At 41.5% G+C, this 20361-nt stretch overlaps 1 protein-coding gene across 1 annotated transcript in view; it reads right to left on the minus strand.

The window, feature by feature from the left end:
- Positions 1–20361, minus strand: part of ADGRV1 (adhesion G protein-coupled receptor V1) — a 556691-nt gene that overhangs the window by 266103 nt on the left and 270227 nt on the right. The window contains exons 69-73 of the mRNA XM_088444649.1: positions 17545–17784; positions 16765–16914; positions 7884–8357; positions 7633–7776; positions 6782–6953 (exon numbers count right to left, since the gene is read on the minus strand). Of these exons, the coding sequence (XP_088300775.1) occupies positions 6782–6953; positions 7633–7776; positions 7884–8357; positions 16765–16914; positions 17545–17784 (1180 nt within the window). The remainder of the gene's footprint in view (positions 1–6781; positions 6954–7632; positions 7777–7883; positions 8358–16764; positions 16915–17544; positions 17785–20361) is intronic.

Genomic DNA, 20361 nt, shown 5'->3' on the forward strand with positions numbered 1-20361 from the left:
TATCCAAAGCCGCTTCTCCTAAATAGGAGGCTGCATCCCTGATGTGCGAGATGTAGGACAGCTGTTCCCGAGAAGCATCAGAGGGAAATGAGTTCTCTAGAGCATCTGCCCAGCTCTCAATGGCTTTGGCCACCCAGGCAGTAGCCATGGCTGGATGAGTAATAGCTCCTGTAAGAGAATGCACAGATTTGAGGAAAGCTTCAATCCTTCTATCCGTCGACTCCTTTAAGGAGGATGCTGTAGGACTAGGTAAAGTAGAGCTTTTAACTAGACGTGTCATGTGGGAATTGAACGCTGGTGGAAATTCCCATTTAGCGCAATCAGCTGCTGGAATAGGATAAAAAGGAACCAGGCGTTTTGGCAGCTGGAAATTTTTACTTGGCATATTTCATGCCTCGCTCATGGGTTCAGAAAGCTGATCAGAGTGAGGAAATTCCGCCAAAATCACTTTCTGTCGCTTAAAAAGTGGCTCTTTTACCTTAGGAGTGGGCTCTGCATCTTCTATTTGAAGAATTGAATTGACTGCCGTCACTAGTGCAGGTACATTCAATTTAGACTGAAGCTCTTCCTCTCCCGAAGGAACCTCAGTGAGAGAGAGATCTGCGTCTTCTGCCTCCCCAGACGATACCTCAGAATCTGAGAACTGTGTGGACTGTGAAGATAATACAGTACATTTAGTAGTAGTACATTTGTTGAAAAGCTGTAGAAGTAGCCGCTAGACTCTGCACTGAGGTAGAGAGCATGTCTACCCATAGAGGAGGCATAGGAGATACTGGTAGGGGCTGGAGGGGCTGTCTGGCCTGGGGCAGTTTAACAAGATGTACATAGACCATGAACATTGAATTAAATCCCCCTGGGTTAATCCTGCTGAACAGGTCATGCAAGAGACCAGTATAGGAGCAGCAGCCTGCTTGTTACCCTTGCCTTTGCTAGACATAGCTGCAAGGATAGTATAACACACAATATGGACCTGAGCAGCGTGCAACACACGCAGTATGTGACAGCCTTCACAAATACAGGTAGATGTGAAGTACAGTGAACCCCCTATACACCAGTATTCCAGAGTTATTGTGAAAGAAAGGGAAAGGTATAAGCTGACAGTAGAGAGAAAAAACAGACAGCAGCGCTACCAGAAGTCACACACAATGCAGAGTATAAATATAACTGCAATGGGCACTAGATTCAACTACACAGACTGCAGTGGCTGGTACGAAGTACCGCTATATAACCTGGCTCCTAGGAGAGGTATACAAGGAGGCTGGACCCAGTGTTCCCGGAGACCTGTGGCTGTTTTGAAGAAAATGGCCGCCGTGAGTCTCTGAGGCGCCAGAGAGTCATGGAGGAGCGGCTCAGGGGTGGCAAGACCACAGTGGAATGGCGCCCTGAGCTGGGGAAGGGGCTGCAGGGAGAGGGCTGACCTCCCCTATGATGACATCAACCACCAGGTCCCTGGCCTCTGTTTTTACCCTGCGCCAGTATAATTTTATGCCCTGGTGGAGTCCTGGACGAACCAGTGTTTATATCAGCACCTCCGGTCTGTTTCCTGAGACCAGAGGTAAGACTGTGTATAGACACGGATTCCCGCGAGCGGGAACCCGCATTTTCTGTCCCCCTGTGTCCCAGCTGCTGTCGGGGTTCGTCCCGTGTAGCCACTCTGGCCAGGCCCTCCTGTGCCCTGCCATAAGTACCAAGCCTGGGGCTGGAGTTGCAGCGCCGTGGAGGGGTGATGGAGCAACAACACTGGCGTCCAAAGGACTGCCTATCACTGCCTGCTCTTCAGTAAAACCAAATAAAAGAAAACATAAAATAAAGCTTGGGCTGCTTAAAAACAGCCCCACTGTGTAAACGGTAATCCAGCTCTTGCCGCACACCAACGCAAACTGAATTGCCTCAGGCTGTGAGCGGGGTATAGGGGGGAAGGACTGGAGCATCCTGGGACAGAGAAGCTTTAACTGTTAGTGTCCAGTCCTCCTAACCACCACCTATACCCGGAGCCCTTTGGACCCTGAAGAAGAAAGCCAGATCCTTTGTACAGTAAAGGTGCATACACACGTAACGATTTTTTGAACGATTTGTTGACGTCGTTATCATTCATTCGTTTAAAGAAATCGTTCAGTTTCTGAGTTATAACGATGAACGCTAATCGTTCAAGCGCGCTCAGACTGTCCAACATAACGATCTTCATTAAGGGAAGGAACATTTTTCGTTCATCGTTGTAAAAATCATTCATTACACTTCAAAAAATCATTCACTTATTCAAGGGAAAATCTGAAAAAAAAACCTGACAAAAAATCGTTGGTTACAAAATAGTTACGTGTGTATGCACCTTAAGTCTACTGAGAAAGCCTGATCCATACTTGGATCTTGTATAATAAATATACATAAAAACACAGGGCCTGATTCAGAGCCGCTCGTAAGCGGCCGCTCGTTCGCTCCGAGCGATGTATGCACATCTGCGCATGCGCCAACCAGTCAGTGCGGTCGGAAATCGAGCACTCGCAAAATAGCGAGTGCCTGCTAATTTGAGTGACAGGATGAGGCGTTTGTGGGTGGTAACAGGGGAAGGTGCTTGAAAACGGGGAGTGGAGATCCGAACGCAGGCGTGCCAAACGGTCAAAACGGGCGTTTTAAGGGTGTGCATAATTAACAAAGCAGCGTCATCGACCACGTCACTTGGTTGTTTCTTAGCCTGAACTGTTCGCATGATTGCGGTAGGAAAATCCTACCACAAGCACTGCGAGCAGTTCAGACGCCTTTCAATGTACTCGATTAATCAAATAAATAGCGGAGATGACGTAAGATGCGAGCGGCCAGGGAGCGTCTTTACAAAATAGCGAGTGCATGTTTCGTTCGCTCGCTCAGACATAGAGGCGCCAACAGACCGCAAAGAGCGAGCGCTCAATTTAAATAGCCGGACCCTTTTTCTGAACGAGCGAGCGCAAATAGCATCCGGCTATGAATCAGGCCCACAGATCCATAGAATATTCACACAATGTAACAAGAATATTCACTGCAAAGTATAGTAGAGGACGAGGCCATAATGACACAATCTTTGGCACCACTCCCCTGGCTAGCCTATGCCATGCCCCCTGTGCAGCCCACTAGCCTGCATCTCGCCCCTCTGCGCCACCCACCTGGCTGCCCCCACCCAGAGAGGACAGATCCAAAAGCACGACAATTATGATATATGTCTGTTTGTGAATCAAAAATCAGTATCTTTCAGTTATGCATTGAGGCATTAACGTGAAGAAGGCATAGATCCTAATGGAAGGTAAAAAATATCAACTTATGCATGCGCATGTGAATTTAAACTGGTTCTGGCTATTCTGAGTGTCCGTGTGTGTAAATTTAAGGCATACCTGCCAACTCTCCCTCATTGTCAGGGAGACTCCCTGAAATAGTAACAATCTCCCTGTCTCCCTGAAGAGTCTAGCAATCTCCCTCATTGCACCTTACCCCAACTACGAAGCTGTTATATATATATATATATATATATATATATATATATGAGATATATACATTCATATGGGATCATTAGTATAATTTCCCTACATTGGTTATAAGGCACAGTGATCCCTATTGTTACATGTATTTTCTGAAAAGTATCAGTGTGTTTTAATCAAGAAATATATCTTACTAACTGCCTTTGGGCTTGTTTACATATAGCCGTAAGTCAATGTTATGACACGCCTCTCAGATGTAGCAGTACACGCCCACTTTACCGCCGTGCTCATAGGTGCCGCTTTCACCATCTTCCTAAAAAGTTTTTTGAAAAGTAGGTAAGCATGATTTAAAGTGGATCTGGCTTTTTTAGTAGAATTACAATGGATTTGACTTTTTTAGTAGACTTAATTGGATTCGGTTTTTCATTATACTTAGGGATATATGTACTAAAGTGAGAGTTTTTAGAAGTGGATAAGTTGCCCATAGCAACCAATCAGATTCTACTTAACATTTAACTTGGACCTTCTAGAAGATAATAGCTAGAATCTGATTGGTTGCTATGGGCAACATCTCCACTTGTCAAACCTCTCACCTTAGTAAATATACCCCTTAGTATAGATCCGTTCTGTACCCTCTTCTGTAAACATCATCTATCATGAAAACTTATCACTTGCACCCCAAACACCCTCCTCGTTCACTCCATTTCAAACCCCCAGCTCTCTCTCTCCTGTTACTGAGACTGAAGTCTTCCCCTTTCTTTAAGCCAAGAACCCTGTTCCCTACTGACTCCCCCATAATACTTGCTTATATCTCATCAACCTGTCCCTCTCCACTTGCACTTTCCCCTCCACTCTGAAGCAAGCACTCATGTCTTCTATGCTGTGGAAACGGTCTATTGACAGCCTCTCTTTTTTCAGCTACTGCCCATGTCACTCCTTCCATTTACTGCAAAACTATTGACTACTACTATTGCTTATGGACAACTGCCCTAACCCACGTTAAATGAATTTACTTCGCGAATGGCCTTCCGTCTTTATCACTTCACCAATTCTGTCCTCACTAATCACCAGCGTTCTACTCACATCTAAATCAAAGGGTCACTTGTCCCTCCTCAACCTTACTGATCTCTCTGTCACTTCTGATATTGGGGCCTATTCATCAACACTAAAAAAAAATTTAGGGAGTTTTTTATGTGCTTTACAAACACAGGTTGAGTCTCCCATATCCAAAATGCTTGTGACCAGGGGTATTTTGGATAACGGAATATTCCGTATTTTGGAATATTTGCATACCATAATGATATATCTTGGGAATGGGACCCAAATCTAAACACAGAATGCATTTATGTGTTATATACACCTTATGCACACAGCCTGCAGGTCATTTTATTCAATATTTTCAATAATTTTGTGGCTCAATCAAAGTTTGTGTACATATATGAAAGTCAGTTATGATTAATTTACACCTTATGCACAAAGCCTGAAGGTAATTTTATACAATATTTGTAATAATTTTGTGCCTTAACCAAAGTTTGTGTCACTGAACCATCATCAAAAATCAAAGGTGTCACTATCTCAGTCATGCTAAATAAAATCCGTATTTCGGAATATTCCATATTTCGGAATATTTGACTATGGGAGACTCAACCTGTAAATGCCAATGATTATTTATTATCATTTATTTCATATTACTTATTATGCAACATCATTGAACCTATCTGATACTGTAGTACAGTGAAAATATCTGCTGAACCAAGTACCAATGTTTGGGTCAGATTCAATTAAGCGCAAGGTTCTATCAGAAACCTGCACACTAATACTATGTGATCTGTTCAGCCCGGAAAACCTAGATTGTTTTTGCTCACGTCCCATAGTTGTTCAAGCAAACACCAAATGACATATGCAAGTTTACAGTGTTCCAAAGTGGACGTAGCACATGTCGCCACCACTGTCTTGCATTTTGATTCGATCTGTACATTTACCATGGAGCAGTAGTGCTGCTAAACACAGCTGACACATATGCCCCTTTTACACCAGAGCTAGAACCCGGGTTATTGCAGGGTTAACCTGGGTAGCTCCTTGGTGTAAAAGGGGAAAGGGTTGGTCGATTGAATAACCCGTGAAACCTTGCCACATGCCTGCTGATTGGCCGGCTTCAGTGGCGCTTGGAGATGACATCATCTCCAAGCATCCACTTCAATGCCGGAAAAGCCGGGTCTCTGCAGACCCGGCTCTGGTGTGAACGGCACCGACTCGGGAATATCCTGGGTCGGCTCCGGGGAAATTCCAGGTCTGATCCGGATTGGAACCCTGTTCCAACCTCCTGGTCAGACTTGGAATTTCGGTATAAAAGCGGTATTACTCAAGAACTGCACAGGTAGGCAGGTATTCACCTTTCAGCAGGTGTAATAACCACTTATCACCAGCTGGGGTAATCTGATATTATTGAGCAATTGTTTTTATGAATATGTCACACATTTATATGAGTAAACTCTGATTTCAGAATGTAAAGTTCCATTTACATTTCTTTTCTCAATAAAAAATGTATAGTCTAAACTAAGTTACCTGTCAACAGCATAAATGCTATTTAATTTCTAATTCATATATTAACAAGTTACTACTGAACAAACGTTTACCAAACCTTTTCTTACTGCATATGAATGTGGTACATCTGAATAATTCAGGGGCGCTTTAAGACGTCAGGGGCTCCCATATTCATCTGCACTACATAAGGTGTAACTTATAGGAATATTTACAAAAGTAGAGATTTTTAGAAAGTATTAAAGCTGAGAATTAGATGATGATGTATAAATAGAAGTCTGTAAGATCTTGGAATAGTTTTGGAACTTGAGCGAGGTTTACAGCTTGCACTAAAACGGACCTGGTATAGTTATAAGCTGCCAAGTGTCTGCACCATCTAATTCCTTCTCACAAATAGCAGTTACTGACATATTCTAGACCAAACATTAAAATGAGCCTATCACATGAAACATGTTAAGATAAACATGACTAATGGAAAGGCCATAGAAAATATGTAAATGCTCAGTTATTTTACAAACAACGTAAAATACTCAATATTTTGGGATAGAAGAGCTACTTCTGTAATGCAAAATCATAACAGCAAGATAATTACATATTATTCCTCATAATACGTGCTTTTATCTGTAGAATAGTCACCAGGATAACCAGTTTTATTCTAAAATAACAACTTTTCTCTTTTCTGCAATCCATGGCATTTATTAACATTATCTGCAAGTATAATTTACATATATACATCCAGACAAACCGGGTAACATTTAGTGTTTTTATCATTATAATGTTTTTTTTTTATTTCTTACCGGATTCAGGTGAAATTTTACCAAGGCGGATGTTCTTTGGCATAAGGCCAGGCGGATAACCGGAATGCCAATTTATGGTCACGGAACCATAAGTACCTTCTCTGTATATAACAGCATGGCCCAGTCCTGCTGTAATATTTGTAAGTCGAAAGGCAACTGATTCAAAACTAACCTGCACAAGAAAGAAAATGAATTTAAGGTTTACCAGTAACTAGGGATGTGTAGGCTCGGATTAGTTCAGATTTTCCCTGCCAAAAATCGGGTCTCCGAAAGAGGCAAGAAAAATTTGCTTGGCTATTAGGATATCAGCCTTAATGAGAAAACACTGAAATAAAGCACATAAAAATAGGCTAAAACAACTACTTACTGACCTGTACCTACTGCCTACATAAAGAGAGAATGGTTGTGTGGTTTGAAAAGATATTCATCACCATCATTAAAGCTGTATAACTAATTAGAATATTAAAGTATATTTTTAGTGAAAGTTAATAGTTCACTTCATTAATTTTGATTACAAATATTGCTGTCACACTTTTTAACTAAAACACACTTACCACAAAGTGAATGTACTATGAAACGTAAAAAAATACTGATATTTTTACATATATAATCATTGAATTGTAAAAGTGTACTGGTTCATAGAAATTGCATTAGATATAATTGCAAGCACTAACATTAAGGCTTTGTAATATCAAATTGGTTGTCCTACATGAGGATTAAGCAACACAGGCCTAACTAATAGCTGAAGTACTTATAGGTTCTGCAAGTACTGTGTATCTTATGCATATTCTCAGTGGAATCTTTTTCCCTCTGGTGTTAGGAATGGACAATTACAGTCACTGTTACTATACCTCTGAATTGGCAGCATTCGTAGGTACTGATACCGGAGTTGGCGTTTGTCCTTTATGTATTTGGGGCTTTCCAAAGGTACTCATACCTATCAGAGTAACATTTGTCAACTCAAGAGTAAAATTAAAGCCAGGTAGAAGGAAAATCTGTAGATAAAAATATATTTATAAGAAAACAGAACACTGAGTACTTCACCTAATATAGGAGATATTTTATTGCTGAAATTAAATATTGACCAGAAGAATATACTGACCTTTTCACTAATTGGCACTGCACTAACACCATAGCTTGCACCATCTGGAATCAGCACATTCATCACAATTGTTCCTGTACGGTTTCCTTCTTTTGATTGGCCAAAAGATACTTGATACTCCACAGTGACATTGCCAAATGTGCCGCCACGTCTTGTGACATTAACCTGTACATAGCGACCCAGGTCACTGTTCACAATGATGATCTGGCTAGCAGGGTCCAAAAGGAACACACCGTGAGGTTCATCATTTGCCAGAACACTAAACCACGACACACTTTTGTCATTATCCAAATCTGCCCCTCCTTCCACAGAGGTCAGCTGAATCATATAGGCCTCATCTAGTTCTGGCACATCATCTGGAAGGAGCTGAATGATTATATTTGCAACATTCTGATGATCAGGAATGATGATCCACCCGGAAGTCATAGTGAAGTCACCTTGAATATCCGAAACACTGGTCAATTGCCAATAAACCTTGGAAAAGTAAAGGAATTCTTTATTAACTGATAATTATATATTTATACAGCAGTTCTTCTAAATACATACGATCAGTGCATTTTTCTGATGGCACTAAATGGCAGGTAGTAGCATCATAATTTTTGTCTCATTTTTAATTATAACAAATAGTTCTGCAAACAGGAAGAACTCAGTGAAATAATTTCAGAAATGAATAAAATAAGCGTCTGAAAACATGATCACGATTTGAAAGCTACTTTGGGGCCTATTCATCACTAGTGATAATTATGTTTTAAACTCGCTACGAGTTTAAAAAAATGCTTTGGAGGCGTTCAGCAAGCCTCCCTAACAAAAGTATTACTTCCGAAAAGCTGCACTTTTTGCGGATAAGTGATACTTTTCCCCATGTAGCTGAGGTATTATCCATAAGGACTTCCTCACTCCTGCATGTCTCTCCCCCTCTCCCACTCTCTATTCCTCCGCTGTGTCTCACCTCCTTCCCCCACAGCCTCTGGTGTCCCATCCGGCCACAACCACCCACCAGCTGCCACCACGGGTGTCCGATCCGCCATCCCCGCAGGTGTCCGAATGATGAATGGCCCTGACACTTCATTTTTACAAAAGTATGTGAAAATGTTAATTTTGTAAAAAATAAACGATGATGAATAGGCTCCTCTAATCTAACTTTAGATGAGTACTGACACCTTTTTCATAGGAAAACAGCACGCCATAAGTTCACATATATAAAATAAAACATTCAAACAATCCAAAGTTCGATTTTTTGTCTTCAAGAAACGTTTTTATCCTTGGTAACATGCAGGGACAGTTTAAAAGAACAGGGGGCCCGTGTGCAGACTACTCCATGGGGACCAGCTACTATCTGCGATGCAGTAGACTCTGGCATTGTGCCAGAGTCTACTGCGCATGTGCAGGTCTCCGGTAACATGATGCCTCTACTGCGCATGCACAAATTTCTGGGTAGATGGCCGCAGCGCCATTTTCCCAGTGATTTGCGCTGCTGCTGCAGTGCCAACGAAGGACTCCGGAGAGGTATTAATAATGGGTGCAGGGTATGCGGTGTGGGCCCCCCTGGACTCAGGAGCTATATTCTGTACAACGGACCAGCATCACTGTGTGGGGAAGTAAAACTTTGTGCTTTCTGTGTTCAGGGTATTAAAGATACTATGGGCCATATCCCAGAACCCGCAAACATCAAGGATCCCCTAAATGTACTATGGAGGGACTGCAGCAGATATGGAGAAATTTCCGACAGCAGGTTTCTATGGTGGCTGTTCAGCTGTCAGATTTAAAAAGCTCCAAGATGTGAAGCGTTAGCTGCTGTATCCTATGGACTACACTGCACAAATTCCCGGGAGAGGGTTCCATATATATACAGTATATATAGTATATATGCACACATATAAATATATATAATATCCATGAAGACAGCATCCCGCCCTCCACCAGTCACTGGGAGGCATGCTTGCCTCCTTGGACCATCTGTCTCAGCCCCTCCTCCCACACAAACCCCGTCAGCCTACCTGTCCCTGTCACTATGGCCGTGGAGAGCTGGCCCGGGCCCATGGGGCGTGACCCAATTTGCAGGATGCATGGCCACGCCCCTTAAGAAGAAAAAACACCTTTTTTGCAGCGCGGTGCAGTATTTGATGTCCCCAGGCCCCAGCTATCAAAGAAAAACCTATCCCTTCTGTTGTTGTTACTGCGTCCCGTATCTGGAGCTGCACTGCTACAGCATCAGTTATCTGTACATAGTGGCTGTGTTTCAGGGAAAGATCGCCCTGATCGTCCCCCCTGGATCCGCCACTGATTAGCCGTCATTTCACATCTTACACATCACAGGAACAGCTGTCCCTGCATGTGTATATTAGTACATTTGGGCAGTGGCGTCACAAGGGGCATGCGGACCGCACCTGGGTGTCACCCGCCGAGGGGTGACACCAAAGTGTTGACTTCTCCTCAGTGACAGGGGCCAGGTGTAGCATTACGTGCAGCATTTTGCCCCTGACACAGTGAGGGAGCCGACACTGCAAACAGCCTGGTCCCCGGTGGACAGTACGCATCTCCTGGAGTGACTAAAACGGGGCTTCGGTGTGTGAGGCCACCCCCCCACCTGTGACGTCAAGTTCCTGCAAGCCTGCCCGCCTCTGCGAGCACCGAGTGTCAAATGAGGGAAGGACGCCACTGCATTTGGGCGAAACTTAACTTATTGCAGCGAATAGAGGAAATAAGAAATTACAATGATCAAGTCTTAAACCTGATAATAGATAATTATGCCCCATATATAAATGTTGTACCATCTTTAGGTTTGTACCTGTACCATTTTCATAGAATGCAAACACTATATACGGTTACATGTCGAAAACAAAACATTTAAATAAAAGTTTTGCCTGTAAGGAAAGTTTTTATCTTTGGTGACATGGGATTAATAGTTAGTTACTTTAGCTAAACTAAATACACTATCAGTAGAATGTAAAAATGACTCACTTACATACAGTATAAATTATCTTCTAGTGTGGGCAGATACATTAAACGTACAGCCATTGAATACAAGTCAAGGCAGCGTTCTCGACAACTTATATTTATAGGAAACAAAGGTGTACATGTAAAAGACACAAGCTATGATCTGTACAATGGACCAGCCATTTATGAATGCACGGGGGATGTAAACCTGGCAGGTGCCCAGGAGTGCGAATTGAGCCAATCACCCAGCTGCTTTCTGTGTTAAAGTGTAGCTGTCCCCATAGAGAAATTTAGGGTCTAATTTTCTATTTATTGAAATAAAAACAACAACTTTTTTTTTATGAGTTTTCTAAAAAAAAATGTTTTATACCCATAAATTCACAGATAAGAGAGGTTCATCAGCTAAACAGCTGAGGTGGTCAGTACTATCAGGGGCAGAACTATGGGAGACAAGGAGGCGCCTGCCGCCGGGCTCCAGCTCTGAAGGGGCACTTTCTCCATTGTCCACAACATATTCACCCCCTTAGGGCTGTAACTATGTACCCGGAGTATACCGTCATGGCCGCCCAATACATGGCACCCCTTCCCGGCACCTGAGAAGCCACCATACACTAGTGTAGAGCTCCATGTCAGACCATCAGCTGCTGCCTTCTTCTATCTATAGCCTGTCTGCATTACAGTGTACAGCGTCAGCGGCTGCGACGGGGGGCACCAAATTATAACTTGCGTCTGGGATGAACTTACACCACTGAGTACTATTGCCCATCTGCTGAACTCTTAATCTTTGTCAGTTCTATGTATGAGTAATAACCGGAGGAAGGGCTGACATTCTGGAAGTAGGTTTTTGTAGGAGAGACCTAACTCTGCTTCTGCTCAACTATATAGCTATAGTAATATGGATCTGGCATATGCTGGGTCATCCAGCCCCTCCGCTCTATATTTACACTGTGTCAGACTAGACCATGCAGGGTTCACTCTCCTGGTCCATCTTGTCTCTAACGCTTTAGTGGGAGACTGAAGCCAAGGGGGGAGGGGGGGGAGAAGATCTAGTGAGGAGACTTTTTTTTACTGCACATAAAGGTCACCATAGATTATCATATAGAAAAAACGAACAGGCAGAGCTCAGAGACTCCAAACTCAGCCATAGGGAGAGTTAGGCCAGTGAGTAGAAATGGAATCTGATAAACTGTCCTGGCACTGTTTTGAAGACAGGGCCGTACAGTCCCTCTGTGATCAGCACACTTTCTTGTAGCTGACAGGTGAGTTTTGCACAGAAACATCTGCCCTTAGACCCAAGGGACAGGGGATATGTGCATCTTCTCAATGATAACTTTCACTTTAATCCCTTAGACTTTAAACACCCATATGCACAGCCCTCCATCAGAGTATTAGAACTCTCAACCTCATGTACTGCAGTAAGACACTTTACACATGAGCTATTTGCTCCTAAGCAGTAAGCTTTGTAATTATAACTACATGTAAGATAGCTGTAATTCTTAGCTTAGACTACTGCAGCTAAGCAGATCTATGTAGTGTTTGGCTGCAAGCTAGTAGAAGGTACTTAGTCAGTCTTTTATCCCCCCCTATTAGCCTGCAGTTGCATAGTACATAGATCTTCTTGATGGCAATGGTCAAAAATAATAACTACATAATTAAAGCTATCTTACATATAGTTAGAATTACAAAGCTTACTACACAGGAGCTAATAGCTCAGGTGTAAAGTATCTGAATGTGATATATGATGTTGTGAATTCAAGTTCCCAGTATGGCATACTGAGCATTGTGTTTTAAATACCTGGGAGGATTTCAGTTAAAGCTATTTTTGACTAGGTGCACATATATTGCACGATTACTGATAGCTCACAAGTTAGATGTCTGAATATGGTATAGGAGGTTTGGTGTTCAAATCCCTTGCTTGTAGTGAGGTGTACTTTAATATAGTGGAATTAAGTCAGTGAAGTAGTTATCATTACCATGGTGCAAACACATTCTACCTAATAACAGATAACTCTCTTGTTAAATGTCTGTCTATGACACATGTGGTTTGGAGTTTGAAGTTTGAATCTCCTGCAGGATTTTATTATATTTGAATTATAAGAGTATAGATTAAGAAATAGGAGGAGTCAGGAATAGAAATGGCAGGGGCCTTTATTAATTATTAAAACACCACTCCTAATTTAAACTTTTAGATCAGCCTCAAGTAGGCAGTCAGAGACTGAGCCATTCAGAGGCCTGGCCAAGGAGCTCTGTCTCTAGGTGCTCTGCTCAATGGGATGGGTGTAAAGCACAATGTGACGTCATGGCACCACATTGTGCATACTCGGGGAGGCTGGGAGCCACTCAAGAAGCCAAGAGCAGGACCTCAGCAGCCAGATGACGTCGCCGAATTGCAGCCACTGCAATGATTGGCGCATGATTTTAGCAATAACACGGTACAACAAATTAATACTTTTAATTTGTTTCCTTTCTAAAAATAGTCATACATTACTAATTTGAGGTCAAGAAAAACAAAATGATTTCAGAAGGTTTTTACTAGCTCTATTTTTTGAGCTACACTACTTGCACTATACTGTATGTAGATTAGTATTATAGTTATAGTGAAAAGCTATTTTAAAATAATCTGATATTTTCTTGATAGAAAATAAATAACAGTTGTTTTAATTCAATCAATCAATCACAAAAAAGAACACAAAACAAAACAAACATACAGCATACGAAACAAACATACAACATACGAAAGTACTATGTAATATAGTGGCCTATTCATGGGGGTGCTTTCTCTTTGCTTGTCGCTTGTACTCCTCTTCTGGGGCATCTCTTGTCACTGTCCAACAGTAGTGATTCACCTGCCCTGATATCTTTGTTCCATTGCTGAAATGTCTTGGTGGAATCGCTCACTATGCTTGTCACTCAGTGCACCACAGTTATCTTGTGTGGGTAATCCCGTGAATCGCATATATTTGAATAGGGGAGAGGACAAATAACTGATACATTTAATTGGGTCATTAGGCCCCGCCCCCTCTGCGCGGAACGCAGATTGCTGGTAAGATTCTCTCCATTCTGCCCACTTCACTAGGAATACCCCTACATCGTCATAAATGGGCTATATCTCGGAACTCAGAGCTAACTGAGAGTTTTAAATGTCATATTCATTCTTTGCATGCTGAAATCAATTAGAAGTAACTATTTTCACATCGGAAACATTTTAATTGTTGTGCAGTGTAATTAAACAATCAATAAGGGAAAATTAATCTGTTACAAGTGGCCATAAGTTTAAAGTGTAAAGGTATACCATGGAAGAACAGGTTTGCTAGCAGTATCCATTAATTCTATTCAAAACAGACTTTATTGTCATTGAACAAAACATATACACAATTTGACAATGAAAATACATGTGCGAGTCATCTCAGGTTCAAACAAAGAGATAATCGTACATTAAACATAATAACATTCTTACTAGCAATGCATGAAGGAAAAACTTTTTTAAATGTGACTGTGAGACATAATTGTCCTATAGCGCCTTCTAGATGACAGTTAAACAAAAAATGATTAATATGGGTATTGTCATTCACAATGCTAGCGGCTTTCCTAGAAATCCTTTTCTCATAAATGTCCTGAACAGAAGGCAACTTATATTATATTAATATATATTTTATATAATACAATCATGTGTTCAGCCATTCTAATCAGTCATTCACATGATCTACGGTCTGCAAAAGTGCCATGGCCACATTACACCAGTACAGCATAGGTCAGGACACTACCCTACACAATGATAAACAATAACAAGTGTCATTATCCAGACCTTCAGCCCTTTTCACTAGTGATAAGACATTCAAGGACCAAGATAAGTCATTCTAGTATCATTACCTAAGAATTTACTGGGAATTAGTCTTAAAATATAATTTCATTGAGACAGTAATTTATAATAACTCAGCCTATTCACCAGGTAGCTTTTCCAGAACAACTGCATTTAATTAGCAGCATCTCACAACCAGCACAAGCTCTTCTCATTTACAAAAATATGCACCCACCATACCTGCCTAATGCACAGAACAAGCAGGGCTGGGGTGGATGTGATTTTTTGTGGGGGAGGTAGAGATTTAAAAAGAGACATATATGCAATGCACTCATACTGTTAGGCTCTGATCTAGATGTGCGCTTGTATGTGGTGTATTTATTGAAAGCAAAGTGCTAGGAAACAAGGAAAGCAGTAGACATGTTATCTAATGAAAAACATTTACATTAACTCTGTATTAACAGGCCTCCACAAGAAAATAGACCCATAATCAAGCAGGGTCCTTTATGAAATTATTATATTTCATGTTGGAGGCAGCTGTGGATCTTTAACAACAACTGTTGGCCACCAAACAGCTTCCACTGTGCTAACCCATAGCGATTTATTCTTCTGGCAAACTGTTTAATTCTGTCTAGAGCAGGGGAGCCCAGTGCCCCCCATTCGCGATCCAGATTAATTGTGGCATTTCTAGTAGGGCCCCTTGGATCTCCCCCTACCAGTGTCTCTGCGGCCACCTTTCCTTCTTACATCCACCGATATTCCCTACGCTCAGCTAACTTCTGCAGTCCTAATAATTCTCAATGGGAACTGCGGTCTTCACCAATTTATCCAGCTTAACCCCCCCCAAAAAAAAGGTTAACTAATCTTTAGATGGCGTTGGTCAATAAAGCCTATAAGCTCCTTTCTCACTGTTTTATTTTCGGAAAGGGATCTTTGGTGTCCTCCTTGGCTGCCGATACACACATGCGGCCTGACGGAACAAGCTATCACTGTACTTTTCACCATTCAAGGGGCTCTCATCTGGGCCACGTCCCATTAAGAGAATGTTGATAATAGCTGTATCTAATCTTGTCTGCTTTGTGTACAGTATTTGTGTATATACAAAGTTTTTTTTTTCATCTGTCTTAACAAAATACTATGTTTGTCTGTTTGTTTTTCATTTGCTGGGAGACTCTCTCTTGGATCCATCATCCTTTCTTTATAAGTGTCCTTCCCTATATTGCCTTTCAGTATTCCTCCCTCCAATATGAGAGAGTGTCTCTTTTTTCTAGAGATCATCTTATTATTTAAAATGCTGCCTTCCTAAATCTATTAATAATTGTAATATATCCAAATGCTTTTATCATATGTCCCCTATACCTCCACCCCAATAAATTATATAAGTTCACCTCATATGTACCCTGTGTACCATTTTTGTAGCCAGAATTATTACAATTTAACTAATGTCTTTTTTGGAGATAGCGCCTCCAGAACTGTACACCAGGGCTGGAACAGGGCTCTATGCCGCCCTGTGCTGGCCTCGCCCTTTAAACCCACATCAAGCTTAGGGGGTGGGGCCACAGCTCTACAAGATGCCTGACCTGAGCGTCCCTTGGATGCTCCGGGCGGCTCAGTGCTACTGGCTGCAGGGTGCCATTCCAGGAACCCTGCAAGCCACATGCAGATGTCATGTGGCAGCGATGGTGCCACCACCACAGCCTACGCTCTCTGTAATGGCATCGCTCACAGACTTTAGTTACAGCCCTGCTGTACACAGCACGCAAAGTCTTGGGTGACTTAAAAATGAAATACATTTAATATAACCTGCTTTTCCTGCTACTTATACCTCTTCTTATACAACCATTCCATTTCTACTGACTCTCACTGCTTGACTACACTTCATGCTTAACTTAAGACATACAACAACGAAACAGACACAGGGCTCCCCAGGGGTGGCCAATTCAGCTGGAATGTGGTGGACTGTCCAGGGATAATTATTATATTGATTCTATACTTGTGACAGTCTTTGGGATGCATGTGTGTTGTTCTTGTGCTTAGCTCAATTATGGTTTTGTTTAAAAGGTTATTGAGTTTGAATCTTTCCGATTTATAATATATTCCTTACAAGCAACAGCTGAAAAGAACAAAGAATGGTGGTAATAGTACCGTAAGGTTGCCTAGCGTTCCTTGAACTCTCTTGACAATAAAAGTTATATTCAAGGGCCCCTCTGAGGCTTCTGGCTCTGTATAATTCCTCTTCAGAAGTGACTCAGCTGCAAATTGAACAATTCCATTTGGGTCACCAAACTTCTGTATCTAGGATAAAGGAGTTCAAAAGACACACAGTGAATACATGATAACATAATTCAATTCTTAAAAAAAAATGAAATTTAGAAACTAGGGGGTATATTTACTAAGGTGAAGGTTTTTAGAAGTGGAGGTGTTGCTCATAGCAACCAATCAGATTCTAGCTGTTATCTTCTAGAAGGTGTAAATGATAAGTAGAATCTGATTGGTTGCTATGGGCAAGATCTCCACTTCTAAAAACCTGCACTTTAGTAAATATACCCCTAGGTCAAATAGATCTCTCTTCCCTTGTTTGCTGCTTCTCTCCATATTTTTAAGTTGCAATTGACTGGATTGTAAGCACCTTATTATATTTATTCTTCAACCTTGCTCTTTTCGAATGTCTCAAGTTTTGAAGTGGACAAGAATATAGCAAACTGTGGCCAATCCGATCATCAACATTTACATAGCAGGACAGATTATTTCCGAAATGTTCTTATGTGAGAGGAAGTGACTTGTCTACTTATAAATGAGGTTGAGGCTGCATGTGACAGGAACAAAGTCATAATGCGCGATGGGGAATGGAGGAAGGCAGGAACTGCAGACTGAGGGTTATATAGTAAAATGAGCAAGTGCCCCGATTATCTCAGAAATACTCACTGTCAGAGTCACGTTTCCTGCTTTGGGGTCAACATCAATCGTTCCGCTTCCAATACACAGAACAACAATGAATTTCTCCTGGACCTCAATTTCTCCATGCGGTAAAATTTGAAGGTTAATAATCCTTATTCCGCCTTCTCCATCATTGTAATAGAAAGATCCATTCAAAGGCTCGCTGAAGTCATCATTGCCAGAGGACAAGATGGACCTGGAATTTGGTCCCAATATATACCACAAAATCTGAAGAACGTGGTGCAGTAAAACAGAATAAGAATGATTCAACATATACTTCAGTATTATTATTATATTATTATTATTATTATTATTATTATTACTACATGTATGGATAAATTAATAAGCATAGTTGTGCAAGAAAGACAGCTAAATTACCATATTTACTGTGCTTAAAACAACCAATTATAACAGATTAATACAAAGCAATTGGAGTAACTTGGCCAAACACATGGAACACATGGAAATCCCTATATGAAAAATAAAATCTGAGTGCAATGCTCCATTACAGTATGACTAGAATGGAAGCCTGTACGCACAAGGAACCATATTATTTAGTAGTCAGCCAACCCGTTCTGTCCTGACAGATCAAATCAAAGTTTATGGCGTTTGATCAGATTATGCATGAAAAAAATGCGGATTAAGTTCAGCGGTGCTCAGAGACATGCCAAGTCAGCCCAGAGACATGCCAAGTCAGCCCAGAGACATGCCAAGTCAGCCCAGAGACATGCCAAGTCAGCCCAGAGACATGCCAAGTCAATCAGATATGTGAGCATTTTAGCCAAACACATGGAAGGTGAAATTACATAGACACAGGTCAGATTACAATGATCCAATAACATGAGAGGACTTTCCACCACTTTACTCTGCTAATGACCTAATATAACCAGCTTCCTAAGGAAGTTGTCTGTATAAAATACCCCCTAGTTAAGGGTAAAGCTGGGTACACACTTACTGATGTGTGTGCCCAGCAATGCAATGGCCGACGGCCAACATATCGGGCAGCTGGTACACATTACACGATCAGGTTCCCGAACACCCAATATGTCGGGCACCGGCTCCATTTACCTGCATGGTGTTGTTCATCACATTGACAGACCGAGCAGCATCTACGGCAGATCTGTAGAATTGCACATGGGCCGACATAGTGGGTACACACTGCCTGATGTCGACGATATGTCGGCTGGATCCACTGGATCGGGAATATCATCGTCTAATGTGTAAGTACCTTTATTTTTATCATTACATCATGCAGCATTAAATCCAGCCCAATCAGATTTAATCCAATCAAATTTTGATTGTTTAGGGTCTATTTACAAAGGATTCCATGGTTGAGCAATTTTGTTGAATTGTACAACCAATATTTTACCATTAGTGACCAACTACAAGGACCAGGTGTAAGGCAATCATTTGGTCACTATATTAACATTTGATCACTTTGTTAACATTTGGTGACTTTATTTATTAACATATAACTGTTAATTACACGATAAATATTCAGTATATATTTGTTTATATAGCACCAGCATATTCTGGTGGTCTTTACTTGGGGCCATTCAACAGAAAAAAGGCAGAAAATGTAAAACAAATATAAAGTTCAGCCATGGGCTGGCACTGCACTATTTCCCAGTCATTTCTCTCCTGCCTTGTTTTCCCAGGGACCACTGTGTGCTGCATAGCCTGCACCCATTATAGATACACCAGTGAATGCTGCACAATACAAATTCTCATGAGCACAAATCATTTTAATAGAGAAGATTTTTCTGATTAAAAGCAAAGAAAAAAACTATAAAAAAAGAGTTTGTCTGAGCATTAAAATGTCATTCAACAATGCTTAATATATTTGTAAACAGGCTACATGTTTATTTGCAGACAAGTAATTATCACCTTTGAAGGTATAGTAACACTAAAGTGTCTCCTGGCACAAGTAATACTTCTAGGATGATTAACAAATATAAATCCTGAAACACTTTGTTTCTCTGTCTGTATACATAGTATATGTTTGCACCGTATGCCGGTGCTCAGGATCCCGGCGCTGAATATCCCGACTGGGTTAGGATACCGACACTTGTCGATCAGTATCCTAACCCTCGCCTCTCCCTACCGCTAAACCTAACCCTCCCTCCCTGCAGCCTAAACTTAATCCTTCTGATTCTGACTGATGTCGGGATTCCGGTGCTGGCATTCCAAGTGCCAACATCCCGACCGCCAAGATATCAACTACATCCAGTTTGCAAGGTACAGTAGTCATCATCAGCTATATTTAAAATATTACCTACAGTACAGAGCATTTCTGCTTTTCTGAGCCAATCACATACCTGGAGTTATAATCTACCAGAGATAACAACCCACAAGAGATAAAGGGTCTCACTGAGAGGTGCACTCTATGTGGATGCCGCATGCACACAGCCAATGCTTTTAGTCTACGCATATGGCCTTGTTGCACTGTGAATGCATCCCGAGAGTTACTGCCAAAAGCTGCAGAACACATTTGTATGCAGAGATAGGCTATTACAGTGTGCGTTCCTGGGTGATAACAGGGGGGAGGCGTCGTAGTCAGCGACTGCGGCTTTTGCTGCAGTTGCACTAACTCAACGATCATGTTCAGACAGAGATTCTGCACCTCCATAGTGATAGTGCAATCTCCAATGGTTGTGTCTTAATACACATAGTGGGGGATTAGCACCATAGCCCATGGGTGTCTCTGTACAAATAAGCAGTAATATGAAGCACTGTCAAGTATACATTTATTAAGAAATTATAATATACATATTTAAAATACCACTAAAGCAATGCTAAAATGAT

The sequence above is a fragment of the Taudactylus pleione genome, unplaced genomic scaffold (assembly GCF_031769625.1).
Source record: "Taudactylus pleione unplaced genomic scaffold, aTauple2 ptg000370l, whole genome shotgun sequence".
NCBI classification, from domain to species: domain Eukaryota; kingdom Metazoa; phylum Chordata; class Amphibia; order Anura; family Myobatrachidae; genus Taudactylus; species Taudactylus pleione.